This window comes from Dipodomys merriami, unplaced genomic scaffold (assembly GCF_024711535.1).
Source record: "Dipodomys merriami isolate MVZ:Mamm:240054 unplaced genomic scaffold, mDipMer1.0.p SCAF_2, whole genome shotgun sequence".
Classification (NCBI taxonomy): domain Eukaryota; kingdom Metazoa; phylum Chordata; class Mammalia; order Rodentia; family Heteromyidae; genus Dipodomys; species Dipodomys merriami.
The window spans coordinates 38,807,407-38,832,500 of record NW_027203381.1 but is presented as its reverse complement, the minus strand read 5'-3'; the positions used below and the strand labels follow the sequence as shown (position 1 = coordinate 38,832,500).

The 25,094-nt window shown below is 42.9% G+C and overlaps 1 protein-coding gene across 3 annotated transcripts in view; it reads left to right on the top strand.

Annotated features, from left to right (window-relative positions):
- Nucleotides 1-20,074, top strand: part of Lama3 (laminin subunit alpha 3) — a 221,658-nt gene extending 201,584 nt beyond the window's left edge. For all 3 annotated transcript variants that reach the window (XM_070029434.1, XM_070029433.1, XM_070029435.1), the window contains 9 exons: nucleotides 846-999; nucleotides 6,867-7,036; nucleotides 9,002-9,185; nucleotides 11,294-11,434; nucleotides 15,063-15,222; nucleotides 15,325-15,455; nucleotides 17,260-17,353; nucleotides 18,789-18,908; nucleotides 19,654-20,074. In XM_070029434.1, the coding sequence (XP_069885535.1) occupies nucleotides 846-999; nucleotides 6,867-7,036; nucleotides 9,002-9,185; nucleotides 11,294-11,434; nucleotides 15,063-15,222; nucleotides 15,325-15,455; nucleotides 17,260-17,353; nucleotides 18,789-18,908; nucleotides 19,654-19,799 (1,300 nt within the window). In that variant the 3' untranslated portion in view covers nucleotides 19,800-20,074. The remainder of the gene's footprint in view (nucleotides 1-845; nucleotides 1,000-6,866; nucleotides 7,037-9,001; nucleotides 9,186-11,293; nucleotides 11,435-15,062; nucleotides 15,223-15,324; nucleotides 15,456-17,259; nucleotides 17,354-18,788; nucleotides 18,909-19,653) is intronic.
- The last annotated feature ends 5,020 nt before the right edge of the window (nucleotides 20,075-25,094 follow it).

Genomic DNA, 25,094 nt, shown 5'->3' with positions numbered 1-25,094 from the left:
GCCACTTGTGCCTAGCTAAAGTTTTATTTTAATCGTGATTGCACAATTGATTAGCTATTTTCAGTTTCAAGAGCAAAAGATCGCATGGACCAGCACAATGCTAGGAAACCAAATCACCCAGTATGAATATGGCTTCCAGTCGAGAGAGTAGAGCTTAGTGTTTACATGCACAGAAACTTTTAAATGTTTTCCTCTGATTCAAAATGATTTGTTTAAGATCAGAGCTCATGGCCTTTCTGGGGTAGAGAGGGATCCTGGTTCTGGCTGTGAAACCTCAGGCTGCCTGTCTCGATGGTGCGATCATCCCTCCCACCCTTCCCCATGGCCAAGAAAAGGTTCAGACCACTCATGCTGCACCTGATCTAGGCAGCATCTTTGTTCATCAGATTATGAAGTAGGAGGGATGGAGAAGATAGAGAGGTGGTTAGGGGCATCCATCTGCCATCTTGAAGCTCAAATGACCACCATGAGCTTTTCCAGTGAGACTTTCCTACTCAAACACAGTCAAGTGAATCCTCCCATACATCACCTCTGAGGTTTCCTGGCAGTCTGTATCAGTATGTCTCACCCAGTATCCACCTTCCTCCACTATGCATATTTGATTGTCATGTTTTTATATGACACTCACTGTAAAGAACAAGAACTCAGGCCTTGCCATAGCCCTACAATATTACAGGTTAACAGAAGTCTCTTAGCCCTTCTGCAGCTTAGTGGTGACATGCAGGTAGGAACCATGATGGTGAAAATGTGATTTTGAGGATGAGCTCCCTCCATGGACCAACAACAGGTCCAGCTGCTCCATGGATGATCATTGAAGGCAGCTTTTATTTCTGCCCTCGTTCTAGGTTATTAGAGAGTCCTGAAGTCCTCGACTTCGCCAGTAAATCTACCAAGAGAGAAGCATCCCTGGGAGGCTGCAGTTTAAACAAGCCACCTTTCCTGATGTTATTTAGAGATTCTGCAAGGTACAACAAAGCTAAGACTTTCAACATCAACCAGGTAAGCATCAAAGCCTTACCTGAGTTTTCCTTATCCCTGCTGCCTGGTGGGAGGTGGTAAGGAAGGAAGAGAAAGATCACATGACCCATGATGGTCAGGTCGGTGGCTTCAGGAGGAGACACTGGTGCCTTTCAACAATTGAATCATACCAGAATGACAAATTTAGTTTCTTTTCAGCCTTTTTATTTTGTGTCTTGATAAAAATTTGGCAGTTTTTGCTGTCGCAGAACAAGTAGAACCATAATGATGCTAAGAGTGACTCATTTTGAGTGACTCAAACCAGGAGATAAAAGAGTAAAGCAACGTCTGTTATTTGCAGCAAGGAAGTGAAATTCCCAGAACTCTACCAAGAGAATAAAGAAATACTCCACATCACCTGTAGGGGGCGGTACTTCTCTGGGCCTGCGCAGTTGAAGATGGTGCTTCATATAGCACATGTTCAAAACTAATGGATAGGAAAATTTAGTGTTATAATGAGATTTTAATGAGCACAGTTTTAGCTCATCCAGCAGAGGGGCTGGGTGATCTTAGCTGTTTAGATATGTTCCTTGTGGTTTTCTAGAGGGCTTTTTTCTGAAACTATCTAAATGTTAATAGTGATTAAACACTTTTTTCTTCATTTTTTTTTTTTTAGTTTCAATTAGTTGTTACAATGGGGTTTCATTTTGATGTGCCCATATTGCATACATGCATGCATGCATACATACATACAATGTACCTTGATTAGTCTTCCCTCCACTACTCTCCCTCACCATCACCCCCTTCTTCCTCCTCTCTTCCTAAACTGATCTCAACAAACTACATCATTTCATTTTCATATATGAAAGTATCCATGTAAAGGGATAGAACCGCTCCTTCTCCAAACATAAATCATCGCCCCTAAATCTATCTGCACAACTGCTAACAAAATCTTAACTCAGATTTCTGGATTTCTGTAGCTGATATTACACCATGTCTATAGCAGGTCCGGTGATTTTTCTCTAGAATACAGGGGTCTTTTCCACATCTACTCACAGTTGTCCCTTCTGCCCTGCACACACACACACACACACACACACACACGCACGCACGCACGCACGCACGCACGCACGCGCCAAAATCAATGTGGCATAACCTTGACTTCTCATTAGAAATACCCACGGAACTTTGAAATGCATGAGGGGCTTCTGACCCGATCAGGCCAAAAATTTCCTGGAGTAGGCTTGGGTGCAATAGTTTCCAAAGCTTTCCAGATGATTCTAAGGTGCCATACACACTTAGACTAAAAAGAAATGGCATCCCTAGTGTGGAGGAGAGAAAGCGCGGGCATGGACTGAAGAAGTTAGCACTTAAGGAATTTCTTGCTCTTCCTAAAGTTAACAGTGTGACTTTCCTATCAATAAGAGTAATTGATAGCACTGACCAACCCTGTACTAAGCCCACCAAATGGATTTTCTTAATCCTTAACCTTGTGTGCTGAGTACCATCACTGGCCACACCTTAGAGAAAAAGATGCTACAATCCAGATAGGGGAGATATTTTCCCAAGTTCATGCAGGTGGAAGGTAGAGGTAGAATTCCAACCCAGGAGCCCTAGCCCCTTGAAAGCAAGTTACTCCTGCCTAACACACTTTTTACATCAGCAACATGGTGATCACCTTGCCACTATTTCCCTGCTGTGCAATGGTTTAAGGGAGCAGGGCTAGATAATGTTTTGTTGGACTGGAGGTGTGGCTTAAGTGGTAGAGTGCCTGATGAGCAAGCAAGCTGAGCAAGAGCACAAGGCCCTGAGCTCTAGCTTTGGTACCTGCACAAGGGGCTGGGGGTGGGGGAGGAGGTATGAGAAAGAGGGAAGAAAGGGAAGGAGGGAGGGAGGAAGGAAGGGACAGGAAAGAAGGAAGAGAAAAGAGAAAAAAAGGAAGAAGGAAGGAGAGAAATGCTTTGTACTATTAAGAAAACTACAGTTCTGAATCCTTAGGGTTTTTACTTATGTGAGAAGAGCATCTATAGAATTCATTTCCCTTTAGAAATGAAGGTAACCATTCATTTTCTTCACAGTAAGACTGATAGTTACTGAGACACAGTCAGCATGGTGACAGTGGAAGTTGAGGGAGAAATTAATGAGGTCTAAAGCCATTTAGAAGATAGAATATGTTCCACCCAGACAGTAATTAGATTTGAGAGACCAGCAAGAGAATCCTGAGGCATCCACTCTGGGTTGTGGGGTGAGGGAGCTGTTGAAAGCTCCATGGAGACGGGATGACAAGTATTTGGAGAGAAAAAGAGGGAATGGAGTGTGTGGCATATTGAGTGACAGGTACCTGTGGTAGCAGCCAAGTGGAGGGAACTGGTGCGAAACTATTGGTGGGGGGTGGAGGGGGGGAGCCTTGGCAGAGAGAGAGGGGCCAGGGATCTTGCTGAGGGAGATATCAGTGAAGACATGTTTGAATTTTCCCTCTATGGGTAAGCTCCAGACTAGACAGAAGAATTTAGTCCTGCATCCACAGTAGCTGAGAGAATGCAACTGTGATCAAATATCAGACTCAGGAGCCCAGTTTCCCAGGTTCACAGCAGTCATCATCACTGAGTATATATGCACACTGGAAAGATTATTAGTCTCTCTGTGGGTCTATATGCTCTGAGGGAAAGAAAGTAATGGTAATCTCTTATGATGTCATTGGAAGGATTAAATATCTGTGTGTGCGCACACACACACACACACACACACACACACACACACACACACACACACACACACACACACACACACACACACACACACACACACACACACAAGAAGCTAAATGAAAGGATGTGACATGCTACAGGGTGGTACAGCGGGACTCTTCCTGCCATGGCAATCAGAGATTTTTTTCTGAAGGCGATCGCTCTCCTTGCAGATGGCTGGACATTGATACTCTATGAGGAAGGCCCAAAGCTGGGAGGCAGGCTGTGGGTGGGCTCAGGTACAGACCCTTGGCATGCATGTCAAGACCTTCCCAAGGCTCTTGTGTCTTACAGAACAGAATAAAATGCTAACTCTGCAGGTCTAGAAATTGAGTTTCAGATGGGATTTTTAAAACATTTCCAAGAGCCCTCATTCAGTAGACAGAAATGCCAGAATTCAAACCTGAGGCTTCGATGTGCTTTCAAGCCTCTTAGTCTGGGAAGACTTGATGAACAGTGGGAAGTTTGGTAGAGTAAGGAAACCAAAGAGAGGCAATTCAAGCATACACTGATGTGGGATAAGGCAAGTCTTACATAGAAGGCAAGTAGCTTACATATCTTGAGTGTCTTTCTGCAGTCAGTGAAAGTCATTGAAAGGAATGCTTTAAGCTGCTTAAAAGATTAAAACTTATTAAACTGGCAGTAACCTATGGGGTTGTTTGGTATAGGAAAAATCTAGAGTCAAACTGGCGTATTACTACTGCAATAGTTTAGCCAAGAGAGTGGGGGTTGAGACACTAGAAATGGAAAGGAGAATGAAAACAAATACATCCCAGCAAGGAACCATAGGGCATGAAAATAATGTAAAGGGAAGTAAGTGCTCAGGATGACCAAGATTTGGAGCCTAGATTCTGTGAGAAATGATAACATCATTAAGAGAATGAAGAGCCGGGCACTGGTGGCTCATGCCTATAAATCCTGGCTATTCAGGAAGCTGAGATCTGATGGTCAAGGTTCAAGCCAGCTCAGGCAGATTTCTCCCGCCTAAGTAGCTTTACTGAAACCTGACTTGCTTTGGAATTCTGAACAGGATGTATTACTGCAGAAAAAATCCAACAAATAAATATACAAATAAATATCAAACCTATAGAGCCCAGATTTTGAAGCAACACTTATTAGTGGTGAAGATCTATTAGTCACAGTGATAAGGAGGGTTTTAATTGCAGAAAAAGCCAGATGTGGAGCTATGGCTCAAGTGGTAGAGTGCTAGCCTTGAGCAAAAGGAGCTCAGGGACAGCATCCAGGCCCAGAGTTCAAGCCCCAGGACTGGGGGGGAGGGGGGGGGGAGAAATCCTGGTAAAATTGTTCAGCAAAAATGTTCAAGTGAAGCTGGTGGAGTGAGTGCTAGGTAGGCTTCAGGCTGGGTTCTATTCTTAGTAGAGCCAAGGTTGGCTCTGAATTTAAGCAGTTCACATGTTTTTCTGATGGGAGTGATTGAACATGTCCACTTAATTGCTGGCAAGCAAAGGATACTTTACATACAGATGCTAAGTGCACATTCAGAGCAAGGCCTAATCTGGAAGGAATGTTGTAACTCTTGGTTCCAGAAAAGTCCTTGCAAAATGACATAAACAACAGTGATAAAGATGTCACATAAGGAGTAGCCCAGAGTGGGAGGGACTTGAGACTTGGCACATCTGTATGGTGCTCTGCCTCCCACGGTTTTCTTGGCTCCCTCCTGCCTGGTTCTGTAACCATCTTTGTCTTCACTGGATGATGGCCAACACAAGAGACACAAATTCTCCCAGGTTTTTCTCCCTTATAGGATAGCAACTACTCTCAGAAGCTCTGTCTCTAGTTCCTTCCATAGGTTCATTGGCCAGGACGAGATCATAGGCCCCTTAGGGAACCAATCCTTCACAAGGGAAAAACCTTCTTTTTCACTTTGGCCAATAGGCCTTCACCATCAATGAGTGTTGCTTCAAAATCTGGGCTTTATAGTGAAGAAAAGAGGGAATTCAGTTTCTCCCTACAATTTTTCTAAACATGTTTGATATTTATTTATATATTTTGTTGTTGGGTTTTTTCCCCTGCATTAATACATAGGTCCTATTCAGAATTCCAAAGTAAGGCAAGTTTAAGTAAAGCTACTAGGGAGGGAGAAATGGGGAAATGTGGTTCAAGGCTAGCCTGGTCATTAAAAAAAAAGTATTTGAGACTATGTCAACCAATGGCAGGGTGTAGTGGTTCATGCCTGTCATCCTGGCAACAAGAGAACACAGTGTCTGGAAGCAACAGCACCCCTGTCATCCCAGCAATTCAGGGTAACACAAATATGAGGATCACAGTCCGGGCTGTTACCTATCAAAAACAAACAAGAAAACAGAACCAAAATGATAGCCAGTAAGGTAGAGTGGCTCAAGTGGTAGAGTACCTGCTTAGCAAGGGCCTGAGTTCAACTAATGCCGCATAAAAAAGAGCTGAAAGCATCCGCCAGCACAAAATAGGTTTGTTTGAATTCATGAGTTGATGCGGAAACACTAAAAACAGGATGCAAGCTCCCTGTCTTCCTTTCACTGACCGACCCTGCTGCAGAGGCCCAAGTGAATAAGCAACAAGAAGAGATGGTGGATTTGTGGCTCCATGTGCCAGCAGCTGGCCACAGCTGCCTCATGCTGTTGGCCATGTGCTGGCATCTCAGGAGACACTGTGGTTTCTCTGATGCTCTAGGATAGGGTGCTATCAACTTCCAAAAAGACTTGAGTCATACAGGCTAACATACATCCTCCTCAAAGAGAGAATAAGCAGAAAGGGGGTACTTAGGCCCCATAAGACTTTGTCTCCCCCAAGGAATGACCCCTTTCTCCCTTCTAGTTATGCTATACCTTCCTGGAAGTAAGTGGTCCCCAAGTCAAAGCTACACTGGCCACTACTGATGGGGGCTGGGCAGGTCTGTCTTGTGGGAGGGACAGAGAGCTGAGAATGAGCTTTGGCTCTCTTTTTGTCCCCCATCTCCCAACACCCCATGCTAGTCACTGACCAGCTCATAGATGGGCCCATAGTTGAAATTGCCCCCATCCAAGGAACTATTGTGTTGGACTTCTATTTCTCCACAGAATGTATCCCTTCCAATCAAGAGTGAAAATGAGCATGGTAGTTGGCCAGCTTCCTTCATGCTTCCCCTAAGAACTGACTGTTCTAATTTTACTCCTTTCTATGCAGCTGATACAGGATGCACCAATGACCTTGCCCAGGAGTATGGAAGTGAGGCAAGAAGTGAAGATGTGCTCACCCCCTCCCACGGCCCAGGCCAGTCCGGGAGCCCTCCAGTTTGGAGACAGTCCCACCAGCCATGTGCTGTTCAAGCTTCCCCAGGAATTATGGAACGCTAGGTACTTTTAGATTATCCTGTCCCTGATGCAGTTCTGTCCCAGGGAAATCTAGCTGGCAGGAGCCCTGGTACCTGTCACTGGTGAAGTCAGCACTGCTTTAGGATGGGGGGATGGGGCATGGTGTTCTCCGATAGCTGGAATACTCCAGTCAGCTCAGACCTGATTGAGAATAGACAGTGTGCTAAAAAATTAAGACTTGTTGGGCTTTTGGGGGGTTTTACTGTTGTTTTCCCCCCAGAGTTGCTGTTTATTTCTGTAACAAATCACCTTTCCTCTCTTGGATTCATTAGTGGAAGGAATATTGGTCTTTTAAGTGGCCTCAGTGCCAGAAAGAACATTTTTAGTGACGGCATTTTGTTTATGCTAACAAGTTGCATTCCTTTTGGGAAAAGAGAGAATGAGCAGAAATATTAATTGCATCCATGGAAAGTAGAAAAGAAGGTTTGTCATTTTCAGGTGATTTGAAGAGAAAGGCGTCAACCATTCCTTCAATACTTTTCTGCAGAGGTGGAATTGTCCCTGGGTCAAAAATATCTGGCTTTAGCTCCTGGCTCTCGGCCCCTACTGAGACATGTACTGGCCCCACACCACCGGCCAGCTCAGTTCCTTTGCAGTGGGGATTCCAATATGGCAAGAGGGTTGCCAAGAGAAGGCATGAAGAAGATGTCAATAACCCCAGAGTGTGAATGCTGATGTCTGGCTTTACCCATATCTCTACTATTCATGATGCACCCTTAGGCACTTCCCAGAGCTCCCATATTCCATACACACAAAGACATGAATGCCTATGGAATTTTCCAGTGTCTGGCCCAGATCTTTGCCACACACTCAGTAAATATTTGTTGGGTACACAAAGGGATAGATGTGAGTTTTTATTCAAAGTAAAGCTGACTTAGCTGGCTGTGCATACAATACACAACCATCATGCAGTCGAACTCATATGAACTTCCAGTCTCTGACTCACACTGTTGTTAAGTTCCTGTTCTGTCCTAGATGAAGGGGAAGATGGGAATGGGGGAGAGGTGGGGAGGGGGGAGGACAGGAGAAGGTGAACGTAGACTTGTGTGCCTTTGTGTTAAAGATCTGACAGGTGCTTTAGTCACTTCCTTGTTATTTAAGCTGTCCCCACTCCCTTTCCTACTTTCTTTCCAGGAATATACACAAAATGCAATGCATATTCATTGGCTTTAAACAGTTGACACTACTAAGGGAAATGTGCCAGTCACAAAAAGACAAATGCTGTGTGCTTCTACTAGGCAGAGGTGCCTAGAACAGTGATTCCTAGAGACAAAGTAGAACGGAGGTGGCCAGATGCTGGGGGGTGGGGGTGGGGGTGGGGATTGAAAGGTGTTGTTGAATATAGAAAGAATGGAGGATGTAAGATGGAAAGCATTCTGGAGATTGGTCTAAAACATTGGCTTAAAAACCTAACACTACTTAACTGTACACTTCAAATGGTTAAGATGGAAAATTGGGGGTGATATGAATTTTACCACTGTTTAAGCATAAAATCTTTGGTGCTTCTAGGGTTTGAATTCAAGGTCTTATGCTTACTAGGTAAAAGCACCTTGCCACTTGAGCTATACCCCAGCCCTTTTTTCACTTTATCTTTTCAGATAGTATGTACTGCTTTTTTTTTTTCCCAAAATGAGACTGAGACCATGACTGGCCTTTAAAAAAATTGTTTTTTCAATTAAGATCCAGATATGCTCCTTCCTGCCATAGGCTAGGACTTACCAGAGCTAGCTAAATTTGCGGTAGAAGTTCTGCATTGTCCCCTGTGCAGTAAACTGTACAACAGAACTGACTGAGACTAGCTGGAATCTGATGGCTTCTGGAAGTCCACAGAGGCACAGGCTGACAAGTCAAGACATGCTCCCCTCCTACTCTCCTTGCGCAGAGCTGCAGAGAAACACTGCAGGCTTCTGTTCCCCTTCATTACTGTTTCTCTCTCTCCCCTGGCAGGTCAAAGTTTGCTGTGGACATGCTGACAACATCTTCCAGAGGGCTGCTGTTTCACTCGGGCACCAAGAACTCCTTCATGGCTCTTTATCTCTCTAAAGGACACCTTGTCTTTGCTTTGGGGGCAGAAGGAAAGAAACTGAGGCTCAAGAGCAGAGCAAAATACAACAATGGGAAATGGCACACGGTGAGGGCTGGGACCATCAGTGGCTCCTCCAGCACTGCCAGAACAAATTCTGAAATGCTGCAACCTCCCACTTTTTGAAGACTGACATGGCACCCTAGGTGGAAAATCCCACACCTCACCTCTTGTAATCAGTAGCAGGCAAAACATAAACACTACAACTATGGTACCAAATTACTTTTAGGGTCAGGTATGGTGGGTCATGAATCCCAGATGCTTAGAAAGTGGAAGAGGTAGCAAGATAAAGGCACAAGGCTAGCCCAGAAAAAAATATAAGACCCTATCTAAGAACAAACTAAAAAAGAAAGAAAGACAAAAGGCTTAGCTGGCAGAGTACTAGTCAGTGAACAAAAGTGTCAGGTACTGAATTTGAGTCCCAGTTAAGACCTTAAAAGAAAACAAAGGGAAAGGCAAGGGAGTGTGGTTCAAGTGGCAGAGCACCTGCCTAGCAAGAATGAAATCCTAAGTTCAAACACTAGTACCGAGAAGAAAAAAAAAGAAAGAAAAATCAGACAGCAAGTATAAGGTACACATAAATGAAACATAAATGAATTTTGTGTTTAGATTTGGGTTCCATTCCCCAACATATCATATTATGAATATTTCAATTCCAACAATAACAACAATAATACCCACCCAAATCCCAGGCCAGTGTTTCAGATGAAGGATGCCTAACCTGCAGATCCTCTTGGTATGGAATTCACCATGTGAATAGCTGAAAGCAGTAACCCCAACAGTCTGGCAGATGCAAGCACGTGGGCTGGGAGAGCTTGTGTGATTGGATGTCCTGAGCTTTAGCTTCTTGGTCCACGTGGGCGCTACCCACTGCAGCTGTGACCCCCCCCCCCACTTCTCTGAGCCACCTCCTTCCTCGCTTTCTCTCCTCTCTACGTCCTGGACCTTTTTTCCTACAGGGCAAGTTTCCAGGCCTGAAGATCCCTCTCTGGACCCCAGAGCCTTCCCCCTTAGCACCAGGGTAAATGTTCACCTACCTAGCACCCCAGCCCTTCCCCAAAGGCACCTCAGATTCTTTCCATATACTAGAAGGCCTAGGAAATAGAATGACTTTACAAGTTGCTTTCATTTAGTCATTCAACAATCACAAACCAGTCTCCTAAAGCATATAAACACAAAATCCTCATCAGTGTCGGATACTGGTGTTGGAGAAAACACTGGAACAAGGCTAGGAAATGGCAGAGCAGCACCTTATTTTAGACAAGGTAATCAGAAAAGGCCTCTTGCTGGGATGACCATCTTGGGAAGTTATTGGAAGGGAGCTGTGGCTCAAGTGGTAAAGTACTAACCTCAAGCAAAGAAGCTCAGGGATCGTGTTTAAGTCCTGAGTTCAAACTCCAGTACTGGCACAGACACACAATACAAGAGTAGAAGTGGGGAAACTATGTGAATTTTATGGCCTTTGTCTAAAGGTGGCTGTGGTGGAGGTGGTGGGAGGTAGGCATCTGAGATATGTGCCAGGCACAGTAGCTCACACCTTTAAAAAAAAAAAAAAAGAATTAGTGTGACCTTCATTTCCAAATCATACTAGGTATGGGAGTGCGTGTCTGTGATCCCAGCTCTATGTGGGAGGGATTGTTTGGAGGGTTTTATATGCTCTTCATCTCTTCATCTCTTTGATTTCATCTCTTAATCTCTTTGGCTGTTTATCCTTTGTTTTAATTTCCAGACATCTGCTTATTTACTTCATTTAGTTCCCTTTTTAATCTCATTTTGCCCAATATCTAACATAGTCTCACAGATTAATGGTGAATGACAACAAACTAGAGAAAATCTTCTCTCATTTTTTAAAGCAGAGGTGGAGAGAACCTTTTGTCTGCCAAAGGCCATTAGGTATTTATAACTCATTGACTGGCCTTATGAGAGAATCAATACAGGCAGATGGTATTGGGCAGTCAGTCCTATCAGAGGCCAAATGGTTCTCTGGGCCTTATTCTGCCTGACAGGTAGGACCAAGAGTCCTCCTCTCCCCTGTTTAAAGTTGTCTGAAGGAGAAGAAAGCTTTGGTTTTGGTTTTAATTTCCTGTGATGACTGATAAAATGCTGTACCAATTATCAGAGGTAAAACTGATTCATTTATTATCTTTTTTCTGAAGGTGGTGTTCGGGCAAGATGGAGGGAAGGGACACCTGGCTGTGGATGGGCTGACGGCCCAGCAGGGCAGCTTGCCTGGGAATTCTACCATCAACACCATAGCCCAGGTTTACTTGGGATCACCTCTATTAGGGAAGCCAAAGGTAAATGTGGATAAGAATAATTCACCTCATGGTTGGTGCCAGTGGTTTACACTCATAATCCTAGCTGCATGGCAGGCAGCCTGGGGAAGAATAGTACATAAGACCGCTTCTTGACCAATAGCTGGACACTGATACACACCTGTCATCCTAGCTTCGTGAAAAGCATAAATAGATAGATCATGATCCAGGTGCCTACTTGGACAGGAAACAAGACCCTACCTAAAAAAATAACCAGTACAAAAAATAGCTAGAGGTATGGCTCAGCAGTAGAATGCTCACCTAGCAAGCACAAAGTCCTAAGTTCAAATGCTGGGACCACCAAAAAAAACAATTAATTCACCTTATAATAGAAGCATTAAAATTACATGAGATAGCTAAGAATCTCAAAATGATCAGGAGGATCCCAGTTTGAGGCTGGCCCAGGTAAAACGTTAATGAGACCTCATCTCAACAAATAAGCTGGACTGCATATGGTGGCATAAATTCAAGATCCCAGATACTGGGCAGATGCAGGGAGGAAGATCACCATGCCAGGCCACTCCAGGCAGAAAGTGAGACTCTATAAAACATAACCCAAAGCATGAAAGGACTTGAAGTGTGACTCAAGTGGCAGAGGACTTACCTTGCAAGTGTAAGTCCCTGAGTTCAAATACCAGTGCTGAAAGAAACTCAACATACTTTAAATGATTTTTAAAAAATCTAATGTTCACAAGCCCCAAAAGAAAGTCCGGAGCCTTTCTTTGCAAAGGACAGGTTGAGGGATCGGGTCCAAAGAAGTGGCTCTGGAGCTTCTCTATGGCTGAAAACAGGAGTCTCCTAGCTCCTCTTCCAGGGATGTGAGTACAGGCTGAAGCTTGCAGGCCTAATGAGATTTGGTATTATGATAATGCATTTCAAGCTTTAGTGATTTTTTTTTTATCAGTTTTGCGAAAGGTGGTGAAAGTATTTGCTTCAGTCTACTGTCAATTCACTGTTGAATGTAAATGTTGTCTTTAAAGGATTTGCCTCTCTTTTTCATAGGCAGAAATCCAATATCATTTGTCACAATAGTGGGTCACTATAAAAATACTTACATGGAAATGAAATGTGATTAAAGTCTAGAGGGACAGTGAGGCCTCAATCCATTTACAAGGAGAAAGAAAAAGAGCTTGCCAAGTGATCCAGGGGTATTTAAGACATACTAGCACAAAGCTACAGTTTGCTCTTTTTTTCTAACCAGAGGGATGGAAAGGGAATGGGGCAGGAGGGAGGGGAGCTTAGTGGCAAATACATTCTTGACATGCTTAAGGCCCCAAGTTGGATGCCCAGCACCAAAAGGAAAACCGAAGAACTTACTTAGCTGAACATACATTTCAGTGCTACTTAGTGTTCAGAAATGACAAAATTATCTCAAGAACCAAATTTGGGAATACTGGGCTAGGAGAGAATAAAGACTCCTCTGTCTCCAAGGAGAAGTACATTTCGCTGGACTTGTCAAGTTTAAAGACTCTGCTGGACTATAGCCTAAGGCCAGCTCTGGGCCTGCCCTCCCCCTCTCTCTCCCACCTCACACACCTGCCTCTCTCCTCCCACATGTCCCTTGTCTTCCACAGAGCTAAGACAGTGGTCCTACCAATAGTTCAGGCCTGGTAACTGTCCTGTACCTAGATGTAGCTTTCCCCCTTTCCGCAAAAGCTGATGGCACATTCTGGTATGATGTATGTTTGCAGTAAGTCAGGAGTGAGCCTAGACTCAAATCCTGGCCTGGAAATGAACATGATTTGAATCAAATCTTCTTTACCAACTTGGGTTGGATAATCCCATAGGCCCACTTAAGTTTTTTCCCAAGGGTTTGAGTCAAAGCCTCAGCAAGCAGTTTATTATTTATAGTAACTTATATATGTAAGTCACAAGTAATAGATAAGTTACATTATATTCAATATACACATTTAACTTTTTAAGTGTTAAAGAAGACCATTAATATTTACTTTTCTTCAACTTCTGTACCTCTTTCCTCCATCAAAGAAATCACAGGTCAGGGTGGCTGCTCAAGGGCGCGATTTCAGTATTCATTGGACCACTTTAATCACATTCAGCCTCCTCTCCTCAATGGTGAATAGTAATACTCATTTACAATATCTGTTACAACCAAGGTTCTTTGCTAGCCTTTCTGCAGCCTGGGGGTATGAAACAATTATTAGCTCCCTTGCATAGTGTAGGCTCTGTTAGTCAACTTTTCCTCTCTGTGACCAAATACGAGAGAAACTTAAAAGGAGTTAATCTTTTTTGCTCAAAGGTTTCCAAGGTTTGAGGTCATTGTTGCTTGGCCCCATTGCTTTAGGCCTGTAGCCAGGCAGAATATCAGGATGGAGAGCATGTGATTGATCAATGCAGCTCACCTGTGACCACCAGGAAGCAAAAAGAGAGCAAGACAGAGAAGAAGGGCCAAGGTCCCATAATGCCCTTGAAGAATGTGCCTCCAGTGACCTCACATCCTCCTCTTAGGCCCCTCCTCCTAAGGGTTCCACCTCTTCTAGTTGTACTACAGACTGATGAACGGGCTTATGGAGGGCAGCAAGGATCAATACCCTGACAGTATGCCGGGGAGCAGGGGTTCTGACTCTGGGAACTCCAGCCAGCCCCTACGAATTCAGAGTCAAGTGACAGCCTATGCTGGGGAAATCTCTTTTGAGTTACAGATACAGATCTTTCATCAAAGGTATTAACAATTTTTAAACTCAGAATTTCATGATGAGGCCATTCAGCAGTTTACTTTTGCTCCAAGGACCATTTTCTCTTAAGATGACCATAGTCCTTGAGCATTTGTTCTGGATAATAATTTAGGAGTTTTTTTTCAATGATCCTTAAACTTGTTTTATCTTTGAGAATTTTAGGAACATTTTGAGAATTTTAGGAATGTGTTGTGGTCCTTTTTTTTCCTCCCCCATAAAAATGTACATTCAGAGAGCATCTGGTATATAAGACATTATTACTACAAATCCCCAGAAGTCATCCCTGGGCCCAGGTGAGGAACCCCTGTGATTGGCCAGTTTCAGGCAGGTCCCTGGTGATGCCCACAGTGTTTTGTTTTGTTTTTAAATTACATAGCATTAGAGATTTGTTGGTAGTAAATACACCGAGCCTAACAATATAAGGGGCTGTTTCACACTTTAGTATTGGGGTACTACGTTGGCCTTATTTTTTGATCAGCTGTCTGCATTAAACTATCACATGGGCTCAGGAAGTCCTTGAAGGGGCTTGTACCTGCAAAGAGACTCTGAGCTCTGTGGACTGAAACAGAAGTTCCCCATTGCAGCTCTGTGTGGAGGCCAGGGTCAGGGCAACCCTTTTGGGTTTCTTCTGGCACAAGTTAGCAACCTCTCCCACCCCAGCCCTCCTACATGCACCATTCTCTCTGGTGGTGACACCTTCAAACTTCACCCAGCTACGCCAAGCCTCTGGCATATGGGTTTTCTTGACTCTATGCTATGGACAAAGAGCCACCTGGAACTGTCAGACCTAGCTGACTCTCTAAAGAAGAAAATGTGAATTCTTGCTGACTGGAAAGCTGCCATACCCTTTACCTTGGCTGCCCAGGCATTTCTTGGAACTGTACATCAAGAATTCTTTCTCTTCTGTCTGGTTGCAGAGTCTCCCCCAACGCAGTTTCGTGGGATGCCTGAAGAACTTCCAGTTGGATTTCAAACCCTTGGATTCCCCTTCTTCAAGCTTTGGGGTGTTACCCTGCATGGATGGCTCTTTGGAGAAAGGCATCTACTTCTCCCAAGGAGGAGGCCACATTGTCTTGGGTAAGGAGCAGTTTATATAGAGTTCATCTTTTCAGTCTGAAGAACTCTAAGGGCTGTCTTTTAATTCCAATGATTAACTGATTTCTTTCTTTCTTTTATAAGCTAACCCTGTGTTGTTGGGGCCAGAATTTAAGCTTGCTTTCAGCATTCGCCCAAGAAGTCTCACTGGAATCCTAATACACCTCGGAAGCCAGCTGGGACCGCATCTGAGTGTGTATATGGAGGCAGGAAAGGTGTGTGGCGGCCTGATGACCTGGGGCAGGGAGAGGGAACCAGATTCTACTTCTGGGTCCTACTGGATAAATTGTGGTAGAAAGTGGAATCCAGGTTTATGTTTCAATGAGTTGGCTTTAGGACTAACAATATCTTCCTTGAGCAAGTAGTTTTATCATCCTGTTTTCTGTTCTTCATCCGTAAGTCAAGAAATCTTAAAACAAGTTGGGCCAAATTCCAGCTACATTAAGGACTGGGGAAGTTATGTAAATTATGACTTAGTCTCAGTAGCTATGAAATGTGGAGATAATCCTCCTATTCTCATGCCAAGACTAGAGAAACTGCCAGTGCCCCATAAATGTTCATCTTCCCTCCTGCCCAATCACCCTTGTTGCATGCCTACTTTTATTCAGAAGGGGAGTGGCCAGGATTCCTGGGATATGTTTTCTCACCAGTTGTCTGCACGAAGACATATTGTGCCCATGGCCCCACAGCCAGGGCCCCAGGGCCCATGACCCTACGATATGTCCATTTCCCCACACAATGGAATCCATCGTCACCAGTCCCAGATTCTCTCTACACAATTCAGTACTGCAGTCCGTTCAGTCAAGCCAGCCAGTGGTCCTGCTCTGGCTTTGCTTTGTCTCCTCATAGGTCCCTTTCTACCTATACTCTTTGCAGCCCCATCCTTTCCATCACTCACAGACCCATTGGTATTTCTAACCACTGAGTTATGTCTTTTTCTTTTTCAAAGAAGTTTCCAAGTTCTTTCACAAAGCCTCAGGGAACTAAGGCCTCAAGTCAAGGATCGATGCTAAGCCATTTGTTTTCATCTCTATCCTTCTGCAGTTTATTAAATGTGGGGGTAACAAGTCCCAGAAGTAAATAAAATAGCCCAAGCTCCTAGAATACTTTTTTCAGTGCTAGAGATGAAACCCAGAGCCTCTCTCACGCTACACAAATGCTGCCTCACTAACCCATGCCCATCTCTAGGTTGTGTGTGTGTGTGTGTGTGTGTATGCGTCCACGCGCATGTGCTTAAACTTAGGGCCTAAGCATTGTCCCTTAATTGATGCTCTACCTCTTCAGCCACACCTCCACTTCTGGCTTCTTGCTAGTTAATTGGAGATAAGAGTCTCACAGACTTTCCTGCTCAGGCTGGCTTCAAACTGTGATCCTCAGATCTCAGCTTCCCAAGTAGCTAGGATTATAGTCATGAGCCATGGGTGACTGGCTGCAGAATGCTTTTTACTGTACTGGTAGCCATTGTGTCTGTGTAGGTCTCCAATCATCTGGAGGAGCTTCTAGCAACTTCCTGCTTGCCAGGGGATATTGGCAGATTTTTAGGGAGGGTCTCCAGTGACTACATGTGGATAAGAAATGATGTAAAGAAAACAGGACAAAGACGTTGAGCTTTATAATGGCATTGACATTGTTTGGCTCAGAAGTTGCCTATGAATAGCTTGCCCCAAATCAAATATAAATTATTTATAAACAGACTTATTTTCGTCTTCTCATTGCATTCACCTTGATTCAACCCATGGAAAAACCTGGAGGAGCTCCTAGAGGCTAGAAAGTGGGAAGGTGGGATTCTGCTCCCAATTATGCCCACTGCCTAATATCCCTGGCCCCTTCCCTTCCCTGCCCATCACAGACACAATGTGTAGTTAGTTAAATGTCTTGGGAGAGAACCCTCTGTATGCAGTGCAGTCATGGGATTGCTATAATTGACTCACCTTTGCAGCAGGGTGTAGGCCTCTGTCAGCATTTTATACATCCTTCCAACCAGAGCTACTGTTTCATATTCATTGCATTGTATTCCAGGTCACAGCCTCTGCAAACATTGGGGCAGGTGGGGCCTTGACATCAGTTACACCAAAGCAGTCTCTGTGTGATGGACAGTGGCACTCAGTGGCAGGTATGATACCCCTTTTAGCCTTTTGTTCATATGATAAAATAGTCTCCTCCCAGCTGAGAACAAAAAAACACATCTTAAGCCCGGCACTGGTGGCTCACACCTGTAATTCTAACTACTCAAGAGGCTGAGATCTGAGAATCTCAGTTCAAAGACAGCCCAGGCAGGAAAGTCTATGAAACTCTCATTTCCAATTAACCACCAAAAAGCCAAAAGTGGAGCTGTGGCTCAAGTGTTAGAGTGCCAGCCTTGAGCAAAAGGAGCCCAAAGACAGCACCCATGCCCTGAGTTCGAGCCTCGGGACCTGAACATACACACAGGAAAAAGTTTCCTCCTGTCTGGATTTGATTATCTCAAAGGACAGCCTCAGTCCATCCATCCATCATGCCTGGCCCAGGGCTCTCTTCTAGCAACAGACCTAAGCCACTTCCTTTCTTCCAGTTATTATCAAGTGCACCTGCAGGTTTACTCATCCATTCTCAATCCCAACTGCGTTGAGATTAATTGATGGCTGCTGCCTTCAATTGCCCATAGCATGCTGAGTTTGGGGGCTTGGGAGGAGTTTCTTGAGCCCAGCAAACTAAGAAGTACTATAACATAGTACCTTATGAAACTACGAAACAACAGAGGTCAAATCTCAGTTCTGCCCTTCTCCTTAGGCACTTGGGATAAAGGCTCTTGATGTCCTGTTTCTGCATCTGTAAATAGAGATTAAATATAGTACATAGCACCTAGGGCTGTGAAAATGAAATGAGTAGGACCCTATGTGTGAAATACTTATGGGTTATTTTTGTCAACATGATGCTAATGCTAATGAAACAAGGGAGTCAAAGCAATGGTGAAGAGCAGTCATTGCCTCTCAGAATCTGTTACACTAGTAATAACTCATGGATATTAGTTTAGACATAGCTGAACCTATATTAGCTAAAATACCTTTTGTAGAAAGTGAGGTTTCCAGCACTACTTTGAAAGTAAACCACGTTGAGTTTTGTTATAACACAACCCAAAAGGAACTTTTTATATCAAAGGTCAGATTTGTGTGTGCTATCTTTGGCGTCAGTTTTGCATCTTCTGGGACAATAGCCAAAATGGTGTGAAGGAGGCATGACTTTTGGCATCAGAGCTTGAACCTTAGCTCCTGAGAACCACACCATCTGATCAGGTCCTCAGAGAACACCATCTCTTACCTGGGAAAGGTGAACAATGCTGTCTTCCACACAGATACATTTTAGGGATTCAATTCAGCAATGTATGCAGAAGCACCTAACACTGTGTGGTGTTAAGAAGTTAGTGGAATTTATACCAAGGCTCATATAATGCCTGTGCCTGCAGCTCCATTGGACCAGTGGCAATGTTCCTAGAGAGAGTAAATGGTAAAACAGTGGGAAGGGAAGAGCTCTCCTCTGGTGATAGATCTAACCTACTTCTTTTATTCCAGTCACAATTAAACACCATATCCTGCACTTGGAACTGGACTCAGATAACAGCTACACAGCTGGACAGTTCACCTTCACACCTAACAGCACCCATGGGCCACTGTACATTGGAGGTGTCCCAGGTAACTCTGGCCCTGACTTCTATACCCATTATCCTGTGTCCACCATCAACCTTCTCCTCATAATCCAGCACTATGATACTCAGTACATTGGGATTGACAGGGTGGCCTCTGGCAGGACATTGGAGATGGTGAGGCCTTTGAGGCAACATTCAGGGAAACTTGGTGGTAATCCAGGCCACAGCACGGTGTTCCTCCTGTCCCAAGCCTGTAACTGAGAAGCCTATAACCTCCTAGAAGCCTATAACCTCCCTTAAGAGGTTGCATTAATCCAGAAACCCAATATTGGCCAAGAATCAGGAAAGGGGTTGAAAGTCTGGTCTCTATTTCCCTAGGCATTTAGTCTGATCCCTGAGTTATTGTGAGCCCAGAATGGGAAAATCAGGTAGATTGAGACAGTCAAGTTCAGGACTGGAATTTTGCCTAGCAAGAACCTTTTCATTCTCCCCTATTTTATGTCCTGCCAAATAGTCTGGTTGTTAATTTTATAGGCCTTTCATGACCCATAAGAAGCTGCAGAGTTCAGAGTTATTATCTATTGATTTGGGCGGCAGAAGCTTCTTTGCAGACGCGAGAGCAGCCCTGCTGTTCATTTATCATAGTTGTGGGGCATCAGATGCCTGGTGGAAAGGAGGAAATGATTGGTGGGCTGAGAAGGAGGGTCCTTTTGGCTCTTTCTAATAAAATTAAAACTTGTCATGCATTCATTTGGCAGTATGACTGAGTGCCTCCCCCTCTTCTCTTCCAGCAAACTTGAAAACATTGATGATCCCTGTGTGGAGATCATTTTTTGGCTGTCTGAAGAATATCCAAGTCAACCACATCCCTGTCTTTGTCACGAAAGCCACAGAGGTGCAGGGGTCTGTCCATCTGAATGGTTGCCCTGATCACTAACCTAGAGCTGTAACACACAGGGAAATTCACCTTCAAGAGTACCACCCACATTCTGTGCCTCTCTCCAACTCAAGGTCATCTTTGCCTCTGGACACCATCGGCACAAATCTCCTTTCCAGTTCCAACCACATACAGCCATCGTTTGGGTTTTCAGTGCTACATAACATTTTATGAAAAAAAAATCCCATGTCTTGAGAAGATGAACAAACTGTTATTCAAACATATTATTCAAACACAATGTCTTTGGTAATATTATTTCCACTAAAAATTAAATGTCTTTTAAGGAACATTCTTTCCACTTGTTAAATCAATTCTTTTAAGTAAGGAACATTCTTTCCACTTGTTAAATCAATTCTTTTAAGTGCACTTTAAAAGAAGGAACCTTTTAAATGTGTTAAAGGGCTGTAATTTATGGGGTTAAAGAAATGCAACCTATTCTTCAAATTAATGATGTTTTATGAACATAAATCCCAGGCTTGATGGCCATTGTTAATTATATTAATGCCTCAGCACCAGTTCAGTGTGTGATCCACCACACAGTTCTACAAGTAATTATTAAATACTTAATGGGAGGTTCTATGTGTGTTCACCATGTGAACCATAGTGAAGTCTAAAAAATAATTACTCTAGAGAGTATATGATTCAATTGGAGAAACGTAATATTCATAAAATAGTAACTAACAATCAAACCAGTTAATTAATGAAGCCCATTGGCTTCCTAAGCCTTGCTTTTCCCTATCCACTACCAACAAGTTCACATTATGATTATTGATTCGTGGTGTGTATGTGTATAGGTGAGTGTGTGTATATGTGTGTGTATGTCTGTGCCAGTACTAGGGCTTGAACTCAGGGCCTCCAACTCTTGTTTAGCTTTTTCACTCAAGGCTGTTAACTCTACTGCCACACCTCCACTATTGGCTTTTTGCTGGTTAATTAGAGATAAGAGTCTGGATTTATCTACTTCAGCTGGCTTTGAAACAAGATCCTCACATCTCAGTTTCCACTAGGATTATAGGTGTGAACCACTAGCATGTGGCCTGATTATTGATTTGTGAGAGCACAAAGAAACAGAGGTTGACATGTGTATTGTAACTAGAGCTTTGTATGGTAGGTCAACAGAAGCCATGAGGAAGGAGAGATCACTATTTTACTTGTAAAAGAATGAACAGTAGACGAGATCAGTAATTAGCACCCACCACCTCCTTCTCTAACAAAGATGACGGTGCAGCATTTCTGTAATTTTCTACATTGTATTTGTTATGCGGATAATTCTGCAAATTTAGTATAGGAATCCTATATGGTAACCTAAATAGCCATCTGCTTTCCTCTTCTAAAGTAGTGTCACATTCTTGTTCTTTTAAGACCTTTTTCCTTCAGTGTATGTGTAAGTTTTCTAATAATCATATCTCTACAAAACTAGAGTGTTCTGGGGAGGCAGTCAGGTTCCTTTCCCATGAGGTCCCTCATAGAAACTGAGTGTGTTTCCTTTGTGTCACTGTGTTGGTTATTTGTCATTAAGATAAGTTATTTCAGAAGCACAACTTAAAAGAGGAAAGATATATTTTGGCTCATAGTTTCAGTCCATGGTCACTTGGCCCATCTCTGGGCCTGTGGCAAGGCAGAGCATCATGGCAGGAAGAAGCAAAGCTGCTCACATCCTCATGGTTGGGAAGCAGAGAGACAGAGGAAGGGTCTAGTGACACCATACACCCCTCAAAGGCATGTTCTCCAAAGATCTACTTCTCCAACTAGGCCTCACCTCCTAATAGCCTGTTGAGCTAGGAACTCATCCATGGATTAAATCCATTGATGAAGTTAACACCCTTATGATCCAATCACTTCTCCATTCAACATATAAACTTTTGGGACACATTTTATATCCAACCCATAATAGAGGCTGTGTTAGGTCAGAGATTGAAATACCTGATTCAAAGTCACAGGCTTTCAAAAAACACTGATTCTAAAATGCAAATCCCTGTAGTGACTTTGACCTGGGAACCGCCTCTATAAGAAGATGTTACTTAGGTTTGACAGGTCTTCACCAATCCTACCCGTTCTCTCTTCCAGGTTCCTACTCTTAACCTAACTATAGCTACACGGTACTTATTTACTGCTGATTATTTGTTAGCACTTCCTAGATTCATCAGAAAGGGAAAGTTACTTCTTCACTGATTAATTCCAGGGCTTTAGCTTCCATTCTGTAACAACATGAAGATCAGCCACCTGAAAACAGCAGAATCCTGAGTGAATTACAATAGAGGAAACAGCAAGCCTATTCTCCAATTACCATTGTGAGGTCCCTAAAAAGAATGTTTATAGTTACTCAACTGAACCACCATGCAATTTATTTGTAAACTGCAAAATGCCATATGAACATCATAGTTTTCTGTGGTGGAATTGATGTTGTCTAATTGTTTTAGTGTTCTCCAAAGTCTATCATTTGAAAACTTAGTGGGGATACTGGAAAATGCTACAAATTGTTATAAGGAGGGGCTGAGTAGGAAGTCCTTAGGTCGTTGGAGGTGTACCCTTGAAAGGGATTGGGGGACTCCAATCTCTTTCTGCTTCCTGTCAGTTCTGGCACACTGGTAACCAGAAGCTGATTAATATAGGTCTATTGTGGTCCAGGGCCTGAGCAACAGGCGTTTCCAGGGCACCCAATACCAACACCACAATTGTGTGCTTTTATGGGGCTGCTTCTTTTAGCATCAATCAGGGTACATGTTGACCTTCAGTACGTAAGGTTTTGCTGCAGTTGCTATGGTTTCATGTGGGTGTACAGGAGCTCAGGAAGTACTTATTGATGTTCCCTTCTCCTAGACGGGAAGTGGTCTCACCACAGAGATCTTTTAGTTCTTTCAACTACTCTCCTAACTCCCATAGTGCTGAGAGGCAAATCTTCAGGACTCCAATTTCTACCCTGCCAATCACAACTCTTTACTCTTCCTGTTTCCCTACTCTTTCCAACTTTGGGGAAGTCAACAGTAGCCCTGAAAAGGTGTAATTCTGTATTAGGAATCATTGTTAATGTGTGGAACAATTTTTAAAATATTATTCTATTGAATACAAATTCTATCTACTTTGTGGGAAAATACAGAATACAAAAACAGTATATCATCCCAAATTCCATCACTCAGAAATCTGTTTTGTTATAAGTGCATTGGTCTCTTAAAAATTCATGTTACTTCCTTACAAATGCATGATTAGACCATACATTATTTTATATGTTTTTAAGCTACATTTTTAAGTCTGCAGAGCATTTCATTCCATCAGATGAATTTACCATAATGGATTTAATCATCCTCCAATCACTAGTTAATTGGAATGTTTCCTTTTGCAATTACAAACAATGCTAAAATGAAGATGGTATGTAGGTTTTTCTTTCACTTAAGACAAATTCTTAGAAGAAAAACTACTGTGTCAAAGGATGTGAACATTTTAGGGTTGTGTTAGCTCTCACCAAATTGCCCCCCAGAAACGTGTATCTATTTATACTTGGAATCACTTTCAACTTGTCCCTGAATATCAACTCCCTGAGGTCTTCCAGTTTTCCTGATTGAGAGCCGCCATTTAAACAAGCCAACCCTTGGTAGCACACTATGCTCCAGGCTGATGTGAACTCAGATCTCCATCGGGAAACATCTGGTGAGCTTGTGGGGCTTTGATTCTGATGGCAATTCTACAAGATCCCGTAGGAGTCTCTCAGACCTGACCCTCACAACTGACACCCAGGCTACAGACCCAGCCAGGATTGTAGAATGTATCACATTCAGAAAGCTCCAAGTCTAGCCAGGATTCTAGCTGGAGCATGGTGTTCTCTCAAGAGTTTAAATACTGAACTGTGCGGGCTCAGAAGCCATGAAGTCTTAACAGCAGGTCCAGCCAGCTGCCTTCTCCTCCATCATGGAAGTTTGCTGATCACTATGACTGAAATTTTTATAGGGCTTCTCTTAGGTAAAATTTAAGGATTTAAATTGGTTAAAACCTTAGACTCCCATTCCTCCCAGTACTTTGAACCCTAACAGAGAAATCCAAAGCAGAATCTCTTTTTAAATTTTGAATTGGTACACAATTATTTTACCTATTTATAGGGTGTGGTGCAATAGCTCAATAAATGTACACAATGTGTAATAATCAGATCGAGGTAGTTCCCATTTCCATCTCTTAAATATTTGTCAAGTCTTTTTGTTGAGACCTTTTAAACTCCTCTTTCTAGTTATTACATGTAATAAATTATTGTGAACTGTGACCAACTTACTATGCTATAAAGCACAAAAACTTATTTATTTTTCAACATTTTTATTGTTATTATAATGGTGATGCACATAGGAGTCACAGTTACATACATGAGTTAATGAATGCATTTCTTTTTGAACACTGTTACCCTTTCCCTTGCTCTCTCCCAGTTTTTCCCTCCCATCCTCACCCACAAGTTGTATAAAGGACTTATTTTTATCTAACTATATGTTGGAACTATTATTATCTAACTCTATTTTGGTATTCATCTGATCTTCCTCTATCTCACTGATGCTTCCTGTCTTCTAGTAACCACTATTCTCAATCTTCATAGTTTCTTTCTTAGTTTCTTTATAGAGGAGATCATGGGGTGCTTCTGTACTTCAGTTCTTTACATGTTGCCAAAAATGGCAGCGTTTCATTCCTTTTTATAACCAAATAATATTCATTATATATGTATTTTTTCTCTTTAGCCATTTATCTGCCCTGGGTTGCTTTCATATCTTGGCTCCTGAGTAACACAGCAATAAATGTAAGTGTATGTGTCTCCTTGACATACTGATTTCATTTCATACTTTGGATATGTATTATGGCTTGCTGGGCCGTGTGGTAATTTGGTTTTGAGGAACCGCCACACTATTTTCCATAATGGCTATACTAATTTGCATTCACCAACAGTATATCAAAGTTCTCCTTTGTATACTCACCAGTATTTACTTAGATTTTGTGACTGAACCCATTTGAACTGGGGTGAAGTATCTCATTGTGGCTCTGGTTTGCATTTACCCAGTGACTTGTAGTATTGAACATTTTTTCATACACATGGCCTTTTGAATATTATATTTTGAGAAATGTTTATACAGGTTATTTTTCCATTTATATAAAAGAGATATTTGACTTTTTTGAGTTCCCGATACATTTTGAATCCCTTCTTTGGCCCCCAAATTTACAAATAGTTCTTCCTGTTCTCCAGGTTGTCTCTTCATACTGTTGGTTGTTTCTTTTCCTGTGCCAAGGCTTTAGTTATTTTTGCTTTTGTTGCCTATGCTTTTGGGTTTT